Raw genomic sequence first — 14,197 nt, forward strand, 5'->3', positions numbered from 1 at the left:
TTTTCAGTAAATGAAACAAAACCTGAGGGCTTACATCCCTAGTCGCTGGATATTTTGTACAAAATAAACAAGTAGATATAACCAGTAACATTGGAATTCTATGTCTTATCTCTAAGCCAAAACTGAGCTCAAATTTTCTAAGTTTCTACCTTTCATTCAATAACAAACGCAGCAGCCTTACTGAATGTAAAAACGGGAGTTGCACTTACTTTTAAGGGGCCTTGATTTAGGAGTCTGGTATTACCTAAATGCTCTTTAAAAGTGCTTGCATGCTGCAGGGTCAGAACTTGTCATATACCACTCTGATTCTGACTAAAAACAGGGCAACGTTAAACAGACTGCAAAGAAAAACATTTTCAAAAAGAAAAGACATCGACAAAGAACACTAACATTTACTTTTGAAAATAAAATATAAAATGTTAATTTTCATACCCATACATGTTTCAGAAATATAAGAAGTTCAAATATTACTGAATCAAGTATGGACTGAAGATAGGCTACTTTGATAGCAAACGAGGACTCCAGTTATTTTAACTTTCTACAAATGTTAACACATGAAAAGACGTTACATCTAAAATTCAACAAGTATGGCGAACTGTGTGTGCAAGTGCACTAGCTTAAAAATATAGAATCCTAACCACGCATAAAAGGGATGTGCCTTGTATATTTATAGGTTGTATGAGAGTATGAATATGCTTTCACTAACACAATGCGGGTAAGAGAAGGCAGCTTAGAAATAGTGTTTTGAATATAAAAAGTTAATTTTGTAGAAAATTTATATTTTTGCATTTTCAGCAAAAAGCCATGCAAAAAGGTCAAGAGTTTTAAATTTTTAAATAATAAAACTAAAAAGTTTAACAGACTGAAATACACTGAAATAAATGTTCAAAAAGGTTTCAAATAGAGATAGGGACTGAAATCACATCCAGTGACACTTATTGGGTCTTCTCTTAGAAGATGCATGACTCCTATGCTAACATCTGAAAGAAATGTTTAAAGCAGAAAATCAATTTCCCAGATAAGTGGAGCATTCTATTAAACTGCTTCTGGAAGTAGTTTCAAGAGCTAGCACTTAGAATTAACTTATTGCGTGAGTTTGAGGCCACTGAAAAGAAAAAAAGGATGCTAGCACAGAATGAAAAATTCTTACGATGTTAGACCAATGGCTTTGATAGTAAAACTGGTGAGGTTTTGCTTTATATGTTTTAATTAACTACTTTATTACAAACAAATACTTTGTTTGCCTCTTTTTTTTTTTTTTTTTCGGAGAAGGATGTCGTTAGTTGCAACGCCTGACCTCATCCAGTACATAGTCCGGAAAATGCAGGTTGCATACTTGTAAACCATCCAGCTTGCAGGGCATCCGAGGGTACTCATCTTCCTTCCACTTGTTTTCATCAGGATCAAAAGTGAGAATGGAATCGCTGTAATGACCATTATAACAAAGGCCTCCAAGAACCATTATTTGTTTGTCCAGCACGGTCACACCATGGCCACTTCTACCAATCGGCATGGATGCCAAGATGGTCCACTGATCAGTCTCTGGATTGTAGACTTCGGTAGAAGGGCATCCCTGAGATTCGAAAGAGGCCCTTAAGATCACACAGACGCCACCAAAGACATAAAGCTTGCCATTGTAAGAAATCATTTTGTGAAAGCATCTTGCGTAATTCATCTTGCTCTTATTCTCCCAACAGTTGGTAACTACTTGAGTTCTCCTGGTCCGTTGTTCTATGGTCCCTTCTTTGCTGGGGTCAAACACACACACTTGCTTGGAGGTGGAAGATGAGGTGATTCCACCGGTGATAAACAACTTGTTATTGAGCACTGTCCCCTCATGTCCATATTTGTTAACTGGATAAGGATCCACAAATTCCCATTTATCATTGGTGATGTCGTATCTCTCAGTTGAATAGAAAGTCTCATCTCTGGTTCTGCCTGCTACGGCATAAATAAATTTCCCAATAACACCAACAGCAAATTCAGAGCGTGGTACGGACATATCTGCCATCTGCAGCCAGGAGTTCTGTCTCGGATCATACCTGAATACTTTGGAAGAAGCATGGAATTCACCATCCGGGCCCAGCTCTTCCCCACCTAACAGGAACACAAAATTATTAACAATAGCAAGGCAGTCAGGTCGCAAAGGTACTTGGGGCCCTTCTAGCTCCCACCAGACTCTTGGTTTCTTTAAGAGAAGTATTTTACTGTTAACCATACTATGTCCAATCATTCCTCGAAATACTGTAGTTTGCGGTTTTGCAGAACGGATGCGGCTTGACTTCATATCCAACAAAGGCTGCTGGTGAACATTCTGAAAGTAATTCAATGCTTGGTCAACTTCATAACGGAGCTGTCGGGAGTATCTATAAAATTCTGATGTCTTAACCTAAGAACACAAGAAAAAGAATTTGACCAAAGTAAAAAGCATCAACGGCAAACAAATTATCAAATCCCACTAACATGATCATCTTAGGCTCACTTTACTAGAACTGCTTTTCCTGCTAAGATCACTTTCTTTTGTTTTCTAAAAGCTTTTTTTAATTAAAAAAAAAAATCGTGTATTTTAAAATTTGTAATATGTACATTCCCAACCTTTTAAAAGTAAATGAACAATTAGGTACCTATTATGTCAGCTGTGGGCTACAAGTAGGGGGTATGAGGACAAGTACAGTCTTTCAAAGCACAGGAAACCATATCCACAGTTTTCTTAACCACAAGTAACACCACAAAGCCGTGACTGAATCATTTGGGGAGCTAAGTTAGTGAAAATTTAAATACATGTACAATTTCAGGTTTTTGACATAAAGACTTGGTCTGATACCAACACCTGCAAGAATTCAGGCCTGGATGCGGTGGCTCACGCCTGTAATCCCAGCACGTTGAAAGGCTGAAGTGGGCAGGTAACCTGAGGTCAGGAGTTCAAGACCAGCCTGATCAACATGGAGAAATCCTGTCTCTACTAAAAATACAAAACTAGCTGGGCATGGTGGCGCATATCTGTAATCCCAGCTACTCAGGAGGCTCAGGCAGGAGAATTGCTTGAACCCGGGAGGCAGAGGTTGTGATGAGCCAAGATCATGCCACTGCACTCCAGCCTGGGCAACAAGAGTGAAATTGTCTCAAAAAAAAAAAAAAAAAAAAATCAGCAGATATTAGGTCAAATTTTTAAAATTTTATTTTAAAATTATTATTATTCTCATGCCTATAATACCAGCACTTTGGGAGGCCGAGGTGGGCGATCACCTGAGGTTGGGAGTTCAAGACCACCCTGACCAACATGGAGAAACCCCTTCTCTACTAAAAATACAAAATTAGTTGGGCGTGCTAGTGCATGCCTGTAATCGCAGCTACTCAGGAGGCTGAGGCTGGAGAATCCCTTGAACCTAGAAGGTGGAGGCTGCACTGAGTCGAGATTGTGCCATTGCACTCCTGCCAGGGCAACAAGAGCAAAACTCCGTCTCAAAAAAAAATTATTACTATTATATATTTTTAGAGATGGGGTCCTGGTGTTGCCCAGGCTAGTCTTGAACTCCTGGACTCAAGCAATACTCCTGTTTCAACTTCCTGAGCTGCTGGGATGACAGGTGTGAGCCACTATGCCTGGCAAACATTTTCCCTTTTGCTTTTGGAGCTGGAGCTACCTAATTATGATGACTACCAAGATTTTATAGAGCACTTTTGGCCAGGTGTGGTGGCTCACGCCTGTCATCCCAGCACTTTGGGAGGCCAAGGTGGGAGGATCACTTGAGACTGGGCAACAAAGCAAGACCTCATCTCTACAAAACCAATAAAAATTAAATTAAATTAAAATTAAAGCACTTTTGGCCAGGTGCAGTAGCTCATGCCTGTAATTCCAATGCTTTGGGAGGCTGAGGTGGATGGATCATGAGGTCAGAAAATTGAAACCATTCTGGCTAACAAGATGAAACTCTGTCTCTACTAAAAATACAAAAAATTAGCCAGATGTGGTGGCACACGCCTGTAGTCTCAGCTACTCAGGAGGCTGAGGCAGGATAATCGCTTGAATCTGGGAGGCGGAGGTTGCAGTGAGCTGAGACTGTACCACTGCACTCCAGCCTGGGAGAGTGAGATTCCATCTCAAAAAATAAAAATAAATAATAAAGCACTTTTAAGTATTGTGCTAAGCACTATAGGGAGAAACAAAAATCAGTATAAGATGCGATCCGTTTCCTTAAAGAACCTAGAATGTATTTGGGAAAGTGAAAACAAATACAAATTTACCAATAGGTAAGTCAGTCAGGTGACAATTAGGTATGAAGTCAAACAGCACATCTGTGAGTACTGCAGAATTAGAGATATAGAATATATTAAACTGGCCCAAAACATTCAAGAGAAAGTTTGTGAAACACGCAGGAAGCTGGAGACCAAGCAGAAAAATCCTGTGTCATAATAAGACAAGGATAAGAGGGTCTTAAATTTGGAAAATAGGAACTAGTATAGAGATTAAAATCTACAGACAACCATGAGTGATTTGAAATAGGGTGAAAGAATGAAGACTCAAATGTGATTTAAGCATTTAGACTTAAGGTGATAGAGAATGTGGTGATATCAATAAGGGAAAACGGAAGATGAGCTGGATTGGGAGAGGTATTAATTCAACTTCATTGCTAGGGTGCTGAGGAGGAAATGTCTAAGAGCCTGTTGGAAATCTGGGATGACAGCTTGGGAGGGAGTCAAAACCAGGTATATACATTTATGAGCTTCCTCCCTTTGCTTCTCCTCTTTTTCCTTTCCTCCTTCCTTTCTTTAGCGCATTCATTACTTTATTTCTTGCCTTAGCCCAAAACAGTGTTCAAAACAAAAAGCACAACAAATTTGTTTTAAGTATTTTGTTAACTGTATCCAATATAACTAATTTCCTTTGTAATGTCAGGCATTTTATCATTAAAATCATTATTTTGAGAAGCGGTCCTTCCATGAGCTTCACCAGATCAGCAAAGCAGTAAATGGCACAAAAAAAGGCTGAGAAACCCTTGTCCAACTTCATAAGAAAACTAACACTGGCCAGGCACAGTGGCTCATGCCTGTAATCCCAGCACTTTGGGAGGCTGAGGCAGGCAGATCACCTGAGCTCAGGAGTTCAAAACCAGCCTGGCCAACACGGTGAAACCCTATCTCAACTAAAACTACAAAATTAGCCGGGCGTGGTGGTGCACGCCTATAATCCCAGCTACTCGGGAGACTGAGGCAAAAGAACTGCTTGAACCCGGGAGGCAGCAGTTGTAGTGAGTTGAGATCACGCCACTTCACTCCAGCCTGGGTGAGAGTGAGACTCCATCTTGATGGAAAAAAAAAAAAGAAAAAGAAAAAAAACCCTAACATTGTTAATGCACTGGGTGCTTTACCTGTGCATCTCACATTAATTTATTCCTCCTGTGAGAGTGTGATAACCATTCCTGTTTTCCTGATAAGAAAACTGAGGCTTAGAATGTTAAGTAATTTGCCCAAATTGTTTACGTAACTAAAACTGGTAGAGCTGGGATCTGATCGTTAAATAAGGACAATTCTACTTCAAAGCTCATATAATTTCCAGAAGGTTACAACACAGCTTCCATTACTCTTTAGAAAAATCTTTATATACTCATTTATTAAAACACTTAACATGTTCAATGAATCAGCCTAATGACCCCTCTCAAATAAAAGACAATATAATTGCTCTTAATAAAAAAAAATCAATCGTATGAACTACAGTGATTGGACATCCAGCCCAATTCTTCCTAGCACAAATAACTCTGGAAAAATCATAGCAAATGATGAATACTAGTAAACAAGTAATTTCAATAAAACAAATAATAAAGGAAAAAAGGTGAGAACAACCTAAGATCTTCTATTTTACTACTTTTACTTCACACATAAAAAGTTAAAGTGGGCTGGGCACAGTAGCTCACATAAACATTTTTGCATTCTTTGTTTGTGTATCATATTTATAAACAGAAAGAGTTCTTGCCATTCAAAAAATGGTTCTCCATCAAAATGATTTTAAAAGCCCAGGAGTTTGAGACCAGCCTGAGCAACATGGTAAAACCTTGTCTGTACAAAAAATACAAAAATTAGCTGGGTGTGGTGGTGCACGCCTGTAATCCCAGCTACTCAGGAGGTTGAGGAGGCAAGGGTTGCAGTGACCCGAGATCATGCCACTGCACTCCAGCCTAGGTGACAGAGCGAGACTCCAAGACTCCGTCTTGAAACCAAAGAATCCCCACACCCCCAATAAAAAACAAGAAAAAAAAAAAACCCGAGAATTTTTTCATATTTTCATTTTCCATTCATTTCTTCTATAAATTGACTAACAGTGCGCCTTACCTATTTTTCTCATCTTTTTCTTATTGACTTAGAGGAGCTAAAAGGCAATACTCTGAAAATCAACAAGAATCATAAACCTCAAATTAAATATTTAAGTGTCTACTGTGCACATCCAGTGGTCTGAGAGGTACACAGGTTTTCAAATAATAGAATCCTGTCTAGAATGGTAATTAAGCACCATGTCTGGTGATTAAGGATCCAATTTAGGAAATTTCTGACTTTAGCACTCATAAGCTGTGGCAGTCTTGGGCACATAGGTAAATATCTTTAAGCCCATATCCTCAACTGTATTACTGGGATAACACATTCATAACCCTATGACAGGAGAGAAGTGAGATTACGTAAAAAAGATTTAGTGTTGTGCCTGTCATGTGGCAGTGTGCAAAAACTATCAGCTGTTATTAGCTATTATTAATGACCAGGGGATATTTGTGAAAGTGTCACTCAGCTTTAATCAGTGCCTCTGATGACATGCTTTTGCCTGTGTAAAAATTTAGTGTTTAGAAGATAAGAGGAGAAATGAGAGAAACTGTTACTTCGGACCTAATCCTCACTAGTGAAACATGATTAGTAACGTGCAAATGGGAGGAAGCTTTAGAGAAAGCAGCCATGTTATTTGGAGATCAAGAAACAAAGGAAGGAGAATGCTGCACATATTGGATAGGCAGATTTCAAGTTTTTCAAAGGAAAATTAGGATCAATTCCAAGATCAGAAACTGTAAGGAAGCTCAAGAAGGCTTGGAAGCTCTCAAAAGCATAATGCTGACTGCATAATTGCAAAATACACTGATAAGAGGAAGAAAGGGGGAAAGTATCTAAAAACTCTGATGTGCTGCACAGAGAGCTTTCTGGAATTCAGATGTTAAAAAACCACTTACAACAGATGGTAAAAATTGGGCACAAAAAGAAAGTATTATAACGAGTGAAATAAAGCTACAAGAACATAGTGAATAAGGCTAAAGCCTCAGGACAAACTGTGACTTTACAAAGTAAGAGATATGGAATAAATGGCATTTTATATGTTAAAGAGTGAACCCCACCCCTGTTGGGTGGTTAATGTAATATTGACAAATAACAAAGAGAAACAACCCTACTCCTATTTTATTTCCATTCTCAGCTAATTATGTCTTATTCTTTCCAATCTGAGGATTAAATACAATTACTAAGAAGAAACTTAAATCCGAAACGGTTGAGAACAAGAAGAAAAACTAGCTAGTTATTCTCACCAAGTTCAAGTCATTCAATCTCACAAATCATGTCCTGGGATCCTGAGGCTTCGTAGATAAGGCTGCGTAATTGCTTTCTGCAATCTGTGTGGAATCGTGATGAATGGGACAGGACTAGAAGCCAGACAGATTCCTGAGGTAGACTACAGACTGGTTAGCCTGAGGTAGATCCTGTGTTGCTGAAAAACACCCCTTGAAACCAAAAAAGCGCCCCATACTTGGAGGCAGCATGAACTCACTGCGTAATGCCAAGGCTGACCCAGTTTCCCGCTGAATTTTTGATGATGTAACAGCACTGATATAGAATGAGAGAACCTATGACTTCAGCAAAGTAATAATCAACAATGTCTACTCATAAAGAAAAGAGAAACACCAGGGACTCATGAACCACCTGAAGATCAGTAATAACTGTGTGTTAATGCATTTGGAGGGTAGGGTGAGGTGACTGGAAGTCCATAGTTTTTATCAGGTGCTCCAGGGACCCACGAACTCCAAATGGAAAGCTTTAACTGACTATCCTCAATATGAACTGAAGTGATATGGCAGCCATAGGAGCTAACAAAACTGTAAACTAAACTAAAAGAACAGATAATCCTGGCTGGGTGCAGTGGCTGACACCTGTAACCTCAGCACTTTGGGAGGTCAAGGAGGGCACATTACTTGAGATCAGGAGTTTGAGATCAGCCTGGGCAACATGGCGAAATTCTGTCTCTAAAATAATAATAATAATAATAATAATAATAATAATAATAATAATAATACAAAAATTAGCTAGGCTTGGTGGCATGCACCTGTGGTCCCAGCTACTTGGGAGGTTGAGGTGGGAGAATAGAATAGCTTGAGCCCAGGCTGAGGTTGCAGTGAGCCATGACAGTGCCACTGCACTCTAGCCTGGGCAAAAGAGTGAGACCTTGTCTTGAAAGAAAGAAAACAGACAATCCCACCCTCTCCATTCAGGCAAAACCACAACCAAGACAGCGTTCAGGTATATCACTATACTATTAAACATTGACAAAGTGGACCACATCTGGAAGACAGTGAAGGAATCCAAAAGGAGAACATGCTCAAATGGGTGAGGAACGTTTCAATACGAGAGAAGACTCAGAAAGATGGCAACTATTTTCAGGACCAGTAAGTGAAGTCAAAAGGGATCTTACGCCAACAGACAAAGTTCTGTGGTAAGAACTGTCAAAAGAATGGATGCTCATTGTATTATTGTTTGTAAGAGCACAAAAACTGGAAATAACTCAAATTACCTATCAATAAGACATTGGTTGGATAATCTCTGGTATACACCATATGCAGCTGTGAAAAAGAACGAGGTTAATCCATATGCACTAACACAGATATTCAAAATGTTAAATGACAAAACTGCAGAACAAAATGTATAATATTCTCAAAAAATAAAAGCAGACTGTTCTGTAGTCAGCTGTGTATGTAGGAAAAAAATGTCTGTAAGTCCAGGCGCAGTGGCTCATGCCTGTAATCCTAGAACTTTGGGAGGCCGAGGTGGGTGGATCACCTGAGGTCAGGAGTTAAAGACCAGCCTGGCCAGCATGGTGAAACCCCATCTTTAAAAAAATTAATTTTTTAAAAAAAATATTAATCTTTTTTAAAAACCTTACACAGAAAATGTATGGTTACCAGTGAGTTCTTGGGGACTTGCCCTTTTTCGATTATACACAGGTTGGTCTTGTTCTTTTTAAAAGGACCATGTCTCTGCTTTGTAGTAAGAAAAAGGTTGGCCAGGTGCAGTGGCTCACGCCTGTAATCCCAGCACTTTGGGAGGCTGAGGGAGGCGGATCACCTGACGTCAGGAGTTTGAGACCAGCCTGGCCAACATGGCAAAACCCCCTCTCTACTAAAAATACAAAAATGAGCCAGGCATCATGGTTGGCACCTGTAATCCCAGCTACTTGGGAGGCTGAGACAGGAGAACTGCTTGAACCCAGGAGCAGAGGTTGCAGTGAGCCGAGATCACACCACTGCACTCCAGCGTGGGCTACTGGGTGAGACTCTATTTAAAAAAAAAAAAAAAAAAAAAAAAAAGCGTTATGGATATGTATTTCCCCCAAGTCAAGGACTGTTAGCTCCCAGAGCCAGTGAGCATCCCATCACTGGAGGCAGTCCAGGTGTGACCGTGTATCAGGAGCATTGGAGAGGGATTCCAGCATCCCATGAAGGACTAGGCCAGATGCCCTTAACAGCCTTCCTTCCTTCTACCTTCCAACTTCGGGGTCTTGCCGATATCATCAAATTGGAGTCATTTACTAGCCTTTCACTTTACACCCAATCTTCTGATCTCTCGGTCCTCTCCCCATTCATTCTATTGTGCTCCTCTGAAATCTGGGTTCCAAAGAGTTTACCAGAATCACTTCAACTCCCTGTTAAAGTCCAAATCAAAGCTAGATATCTTTATCTAATTTGTTTTACTTCTAAGCCCCCAATAATGGAAGACGTGCCTTTTGAGACAGCTGACTGTTCCATCAAAGAAATTTATCTCTTATTTCTTTTTGCCAAGGCTAGTTCTAGGTCTGCCCTGCTCTTTTCCTGAAGCTATTCACTCCTGTGATTTGCCTCTAAAACCACACAGCATTAAGCATAACCAGTTTCTTCTTTCATTATAGAAATGGGAAATTAATGCCTCTCTGATAATCCTGGACAAAGCAATTACAGATACATTCAACTTTGAAACAAAAGGCATACGGCTGAAATCCTCTATGTGAATGGAAAAATGTAAAATACATTAATGATGGGAGCTATCCAAAAAGAAACACGTGGCTCATCTTTCCATAGAGAAGGCACTTCTCCCATCCTTCATTCCTCACATATCAGTTTAACTATCTGTGTATCAGGTGTTCTCTAAGAGGTATGGAAAGAATGACATATCTTTCATGTTCTGAATAACTTTCCTTTGCCTTTCATAGGATTAAACAGCTGTCATATTTTTTTTTTTTGGTCATGTTTTAAAGCTTGGAAAGAATACATTACCACTTTTCTTGCTTTGATGCTTTAAGAAATTGTATTATGAAAAACATTTTGTCTTATTCTGAATATATTACGTAATTATATATATATAATTTCAGTGGTCTGAAATTTTTTTTTTTTGAGATGGAGTTTCACTCGTTACCCCGGCTGGAGTGCAATGGCGCGATCTCGGCTCACCGCAACCTCCGCCTCCTCGGTTCAGGCAATTCTCCTGCCTCAGCCTCCTGAGTAGCTGGGATTACAGGCACGCGCCACCATGCCCAGCTAATTTTTTGTATTTTGAGTAGAGACGGGGTTTCACCATGTTGACCAGGATGGTCTCGATCTCTTGACCTCGTGATCCACCCGCCTCGGCCTCCCAAAGTGCTAGGATTACAAGCTTGAGCCACCGCGCCCGGCTGAAAAAATTTTTTTTAATTTACTTATTATTTAATAAAACAGAAATTGGGTCTCACTATATTACCCAGGCTGGTCTAAACTCCTGAGCTGAAGTGATCTTCGCACTTCAGCCTCCCAAAGTGCTGAAATTACAGGCAAGAGCCACCATGACCAGCCTGAAAATTTAAATTGGCCATTTCCTCTAAACATCTTTTAATGTAATTGTGTATGCACATATGCATACAGTTGACAATGAAGTGTGACAAATGATTTTGAATAGTTCCTGTAAATATGTATATACACATATACGCACATATATACACACACACAAATGTATATTAAGTTGAAGAAATGATAACTAGCTATTACTGCTGGGCAAAAATTTCATGTTTCTCCATTCACTGTCAAAATGTTACATAATCCATGATATTCAAGCTCTTACGTTTTAAAGGTAATTTGTATATACCACCCTTAATTTTGAGAGAATTAAAATGAAACTTGCAATCTAATTCAAATAGGCATTTCCACTGAGTTTACTACCCTTATTTCATTAAAAAATCTGGAATTGAAAAAAAATCTATTCAAACTGACTACAGTCTAGAATTATTTTAGGCTTTTAGCCAGCACCCCCCTCCCTTTTTTTTTTTTTGAGATGGAGTCTCGCTGTTTCCCAGGTGGAGTGCAGCGGTTTGATCAGCGCACCGCAACCTCTGCCTCCAGGTTCAAGCAATTCTGCCTCAGCCTCCCGAGTAGCTGGGATTACAGGCACGTGCAGCCATGTATGGATAATTTTTGTATTTTTAGGACAGATGGGGTTTCACTACGTTGGCCAGGCTGGTCTCAAACTCCTGACCTCATGATCTGCCCACCTTGGCCTCCCAAAGTCCTGGGATTATAGGCACGAGCCACTGCGCCCAGCCTAGCCAGCCAATTTAAGATATTATAAGCTGTCTCATTTTTTTAAATAATTTTTTTTTTTTTTGGAAACGAAGTTTTCCTCTTGTTGCCCAAGCTGGAGTGCAATGGCGTGATCTCAGCTCACTGCAACCTCTGCCTGCCGGGTTCAAGCTGTTCTCCTGCCTCAGCCTCCTGAGTAGCTGAGATTACAGGCACATGCCATTAAACCCCGCTGATTTTTTCATATTTTTAGTAGAAACAGGGTTTCACCATGTTAGCCAGGCTAGTCTCGAACTCCTGACCTCAGGTGATCTGCCTGCCTTGGCCTTCCAAAGTGCTGGGATTACAAGTATGAGCCACTGCACTCAGCCGCAAAATGACTTTAAAAATATTCAATATACTTATACTGAATCAAATAAAATACCTTTTATTAGTTTATGTAACAGAGGGATGGGGGAGCAATTCCTGAACTTACGATGGTGTCCAGCCCTATAAAAGAGATTAGTTGTGTGAACAGATACCTCTCTGGCCCTTTCTACATCCAAAAAATGCTAACGTAATCGTTAGAATGACAACTATAAGGAGGTATCAAGACTCAGTCTTGGTTGTCAGTTTTATCATCCCCTCCCCACCATGATGCAATCTTCCTAAGTAGTTACTATCATGGTGCTTTAATGCTGAAACAAATCATCCATATCAGGCCAGGTGCGGTGACTCACACATGTAATGCCAGCACTTTGGAAGGCTGAGGGAGATGGATCACCTGAGGTCAGGAGTTCGAGACCAGCCTGGGCAACATGATGAACTCCTATCTCTACTAAAAAATGCAAAAATCAGCTGGGCGTGGTGGCGGGCACCTGTACTGCCAGCTACTCAGGAGGCTGAGGTAGGAGAATCGCTTGAACCCAGGAGGCAAAGGTTGCAGTGAGCCAAGATATCTCGCCACTGCACTCCGGCCTGGAGCAGTCTTTAGATGCTACATTGCAAAACTACCCTGGTATGAGAAGTCTTTATTTATAAAATCTTGCTCAGAACTAAAGCTAATATTGATTTACATAAAACAAAATAATCACAAAAAAAGCTACGTTCAAGATGCTTTTAATTAATCCCTTTGTCTAGAAGAACTGAGTTAATCATCAGGGATAAAGCTATGAAAAATCAGTTCATGCTAAGCACAAATCCTTTCAGTAATACTGTAATTATAGTCAAATATCAAATGGTAAATAAAGACAAATTGTAATAAGAATTTACCCACCCTCTCCTCTCCAAGCAGGCAAGAGTCAAAAGGGAACTGAACTTCAAAAGTGACCAGGGTAAACAGGGGTAAGGGAGAGGCCTCCTCAGGGCAAGATTCTAAGACAGGCGTCCCCAAACTATGGCCCGCGGGCCGCATGCGGCCCCCTGAGGCCATTTATCCGCGCCACCCCCCTCCCTCGCACTTCAGGAAGGGGCACCTCTTTCATTGGTGGTCAGTGAGAGGAGCACAGTATGTGGTGGCCCTCTAACGGTCTGAGGGACAGTGAACTGGCCCCCTGTGTAAAAACTTTGGGGAAGCCTGTTCTAAGAGTTTAAGCACAATTTGGTAAAGTTTTCTATTCCTTCAACTCTATCTAGAGAGTAAAAAATATCTAAAAAATAAATGTGCTTAGAAAGTGTAATTTCCTTCCGATTTCAGTGCATAGAACACTATTAGAAATTAAGCAGCTGGGCATGGTGGTGTACCCCTGTAGGCCCAGCTATGTAGGAGGCCGAAGTGGGAGGACTGCTGGAGCACAGAGATTCAAGGCAGCAAGGAGCTATGATGGTGCCACTGCACTCCAGCCTGGGTGACAAAGCAAGACCTCGTCTCTAAAAAAAAATTTTTTGGCTGGGCACGGTGGCTCATGCCTGTTGGCCCCACACTTTGGGAGGCGGGTGGGTCACCTGAGATCGGGAGTTCGAGGCCAGCCTGGCCAACATGGTGAAACCCAACCTCTACTAAAAATACAAAAATTAGCTGGGCATGGTGGTGCGTGCCTATAATCCCAGCTACCCAGGAGGCTAAGGCAGGAGAATCACTTGAACCCAGGAGGCAGAGGTTGTAGTGAGCCGAGATTGTGCCACTGCACTCCAGCCTCAGGTATAAAGTGAGACTCAGTCTCAAAAAAAAATTTAATTTTAGAACAAGAAACAAGCCTCAGTCAAGCGCCATGGCTCATGCCTATAATCCCAACATTTTGGGAGGCTGAAGCGAAGGATGGCTTGAGGCCAGGAGTTGAGACCACACCGACAAACATGGCAAAACGCCATCCCTACCAGAAAACAAACAAACAAAAAAACCCTAACAAGCCTCAAAGGTAAAAAAAATAATGCATCTTGCCGGGCGCGGTGGCTCAAGCCTG

At 40.7% G+C, this 14,197-nt stretch overlaps 1 protein-coding gene across 3 annotated transcripts in view; it reads right to left on the minus strand.

The window, feature by feature from the left end:
• Positions 1 to 1,203: 1,203 nt before the first annotated feature.
• The window catches only part of KLHL15 (kelch like family member 15), a 48,377-nt gene continuing 35,383 nt past the window's right edge, over positions 1,204 to 14,197 (minus strand). For all 3 annotated transcript variants that reach the window (XM_003924089.4, XM_074392271.1, XM_074392270.1), the window contains exon 3: positions 1,204 to 2,389. In XM_003924089.4, the coding sequence (XP_003924138.1) occupies positions 1,280 to 2,389 (1,110 nt within the window). In that variant the 3' untranslated portion in view covers positions 1,204 to 1,279. The remainder of the gene's footprint in view (positions 2,390 to 14,197) is intronic.

Source organism: Saimiri boliviensis, chromosome X (genome assembly GCF_048565385.1).
Source record: "Saimiri boliviensis isolate mSaiBol1 chromosome X, mSaiBol1.pri, whole genome shotgun sequence".
NCBI lineage: Eukaryota > Metazoa > Chordata > Mammalia > Primates > Cebidae > Saimiri > Saimiri boliviensis.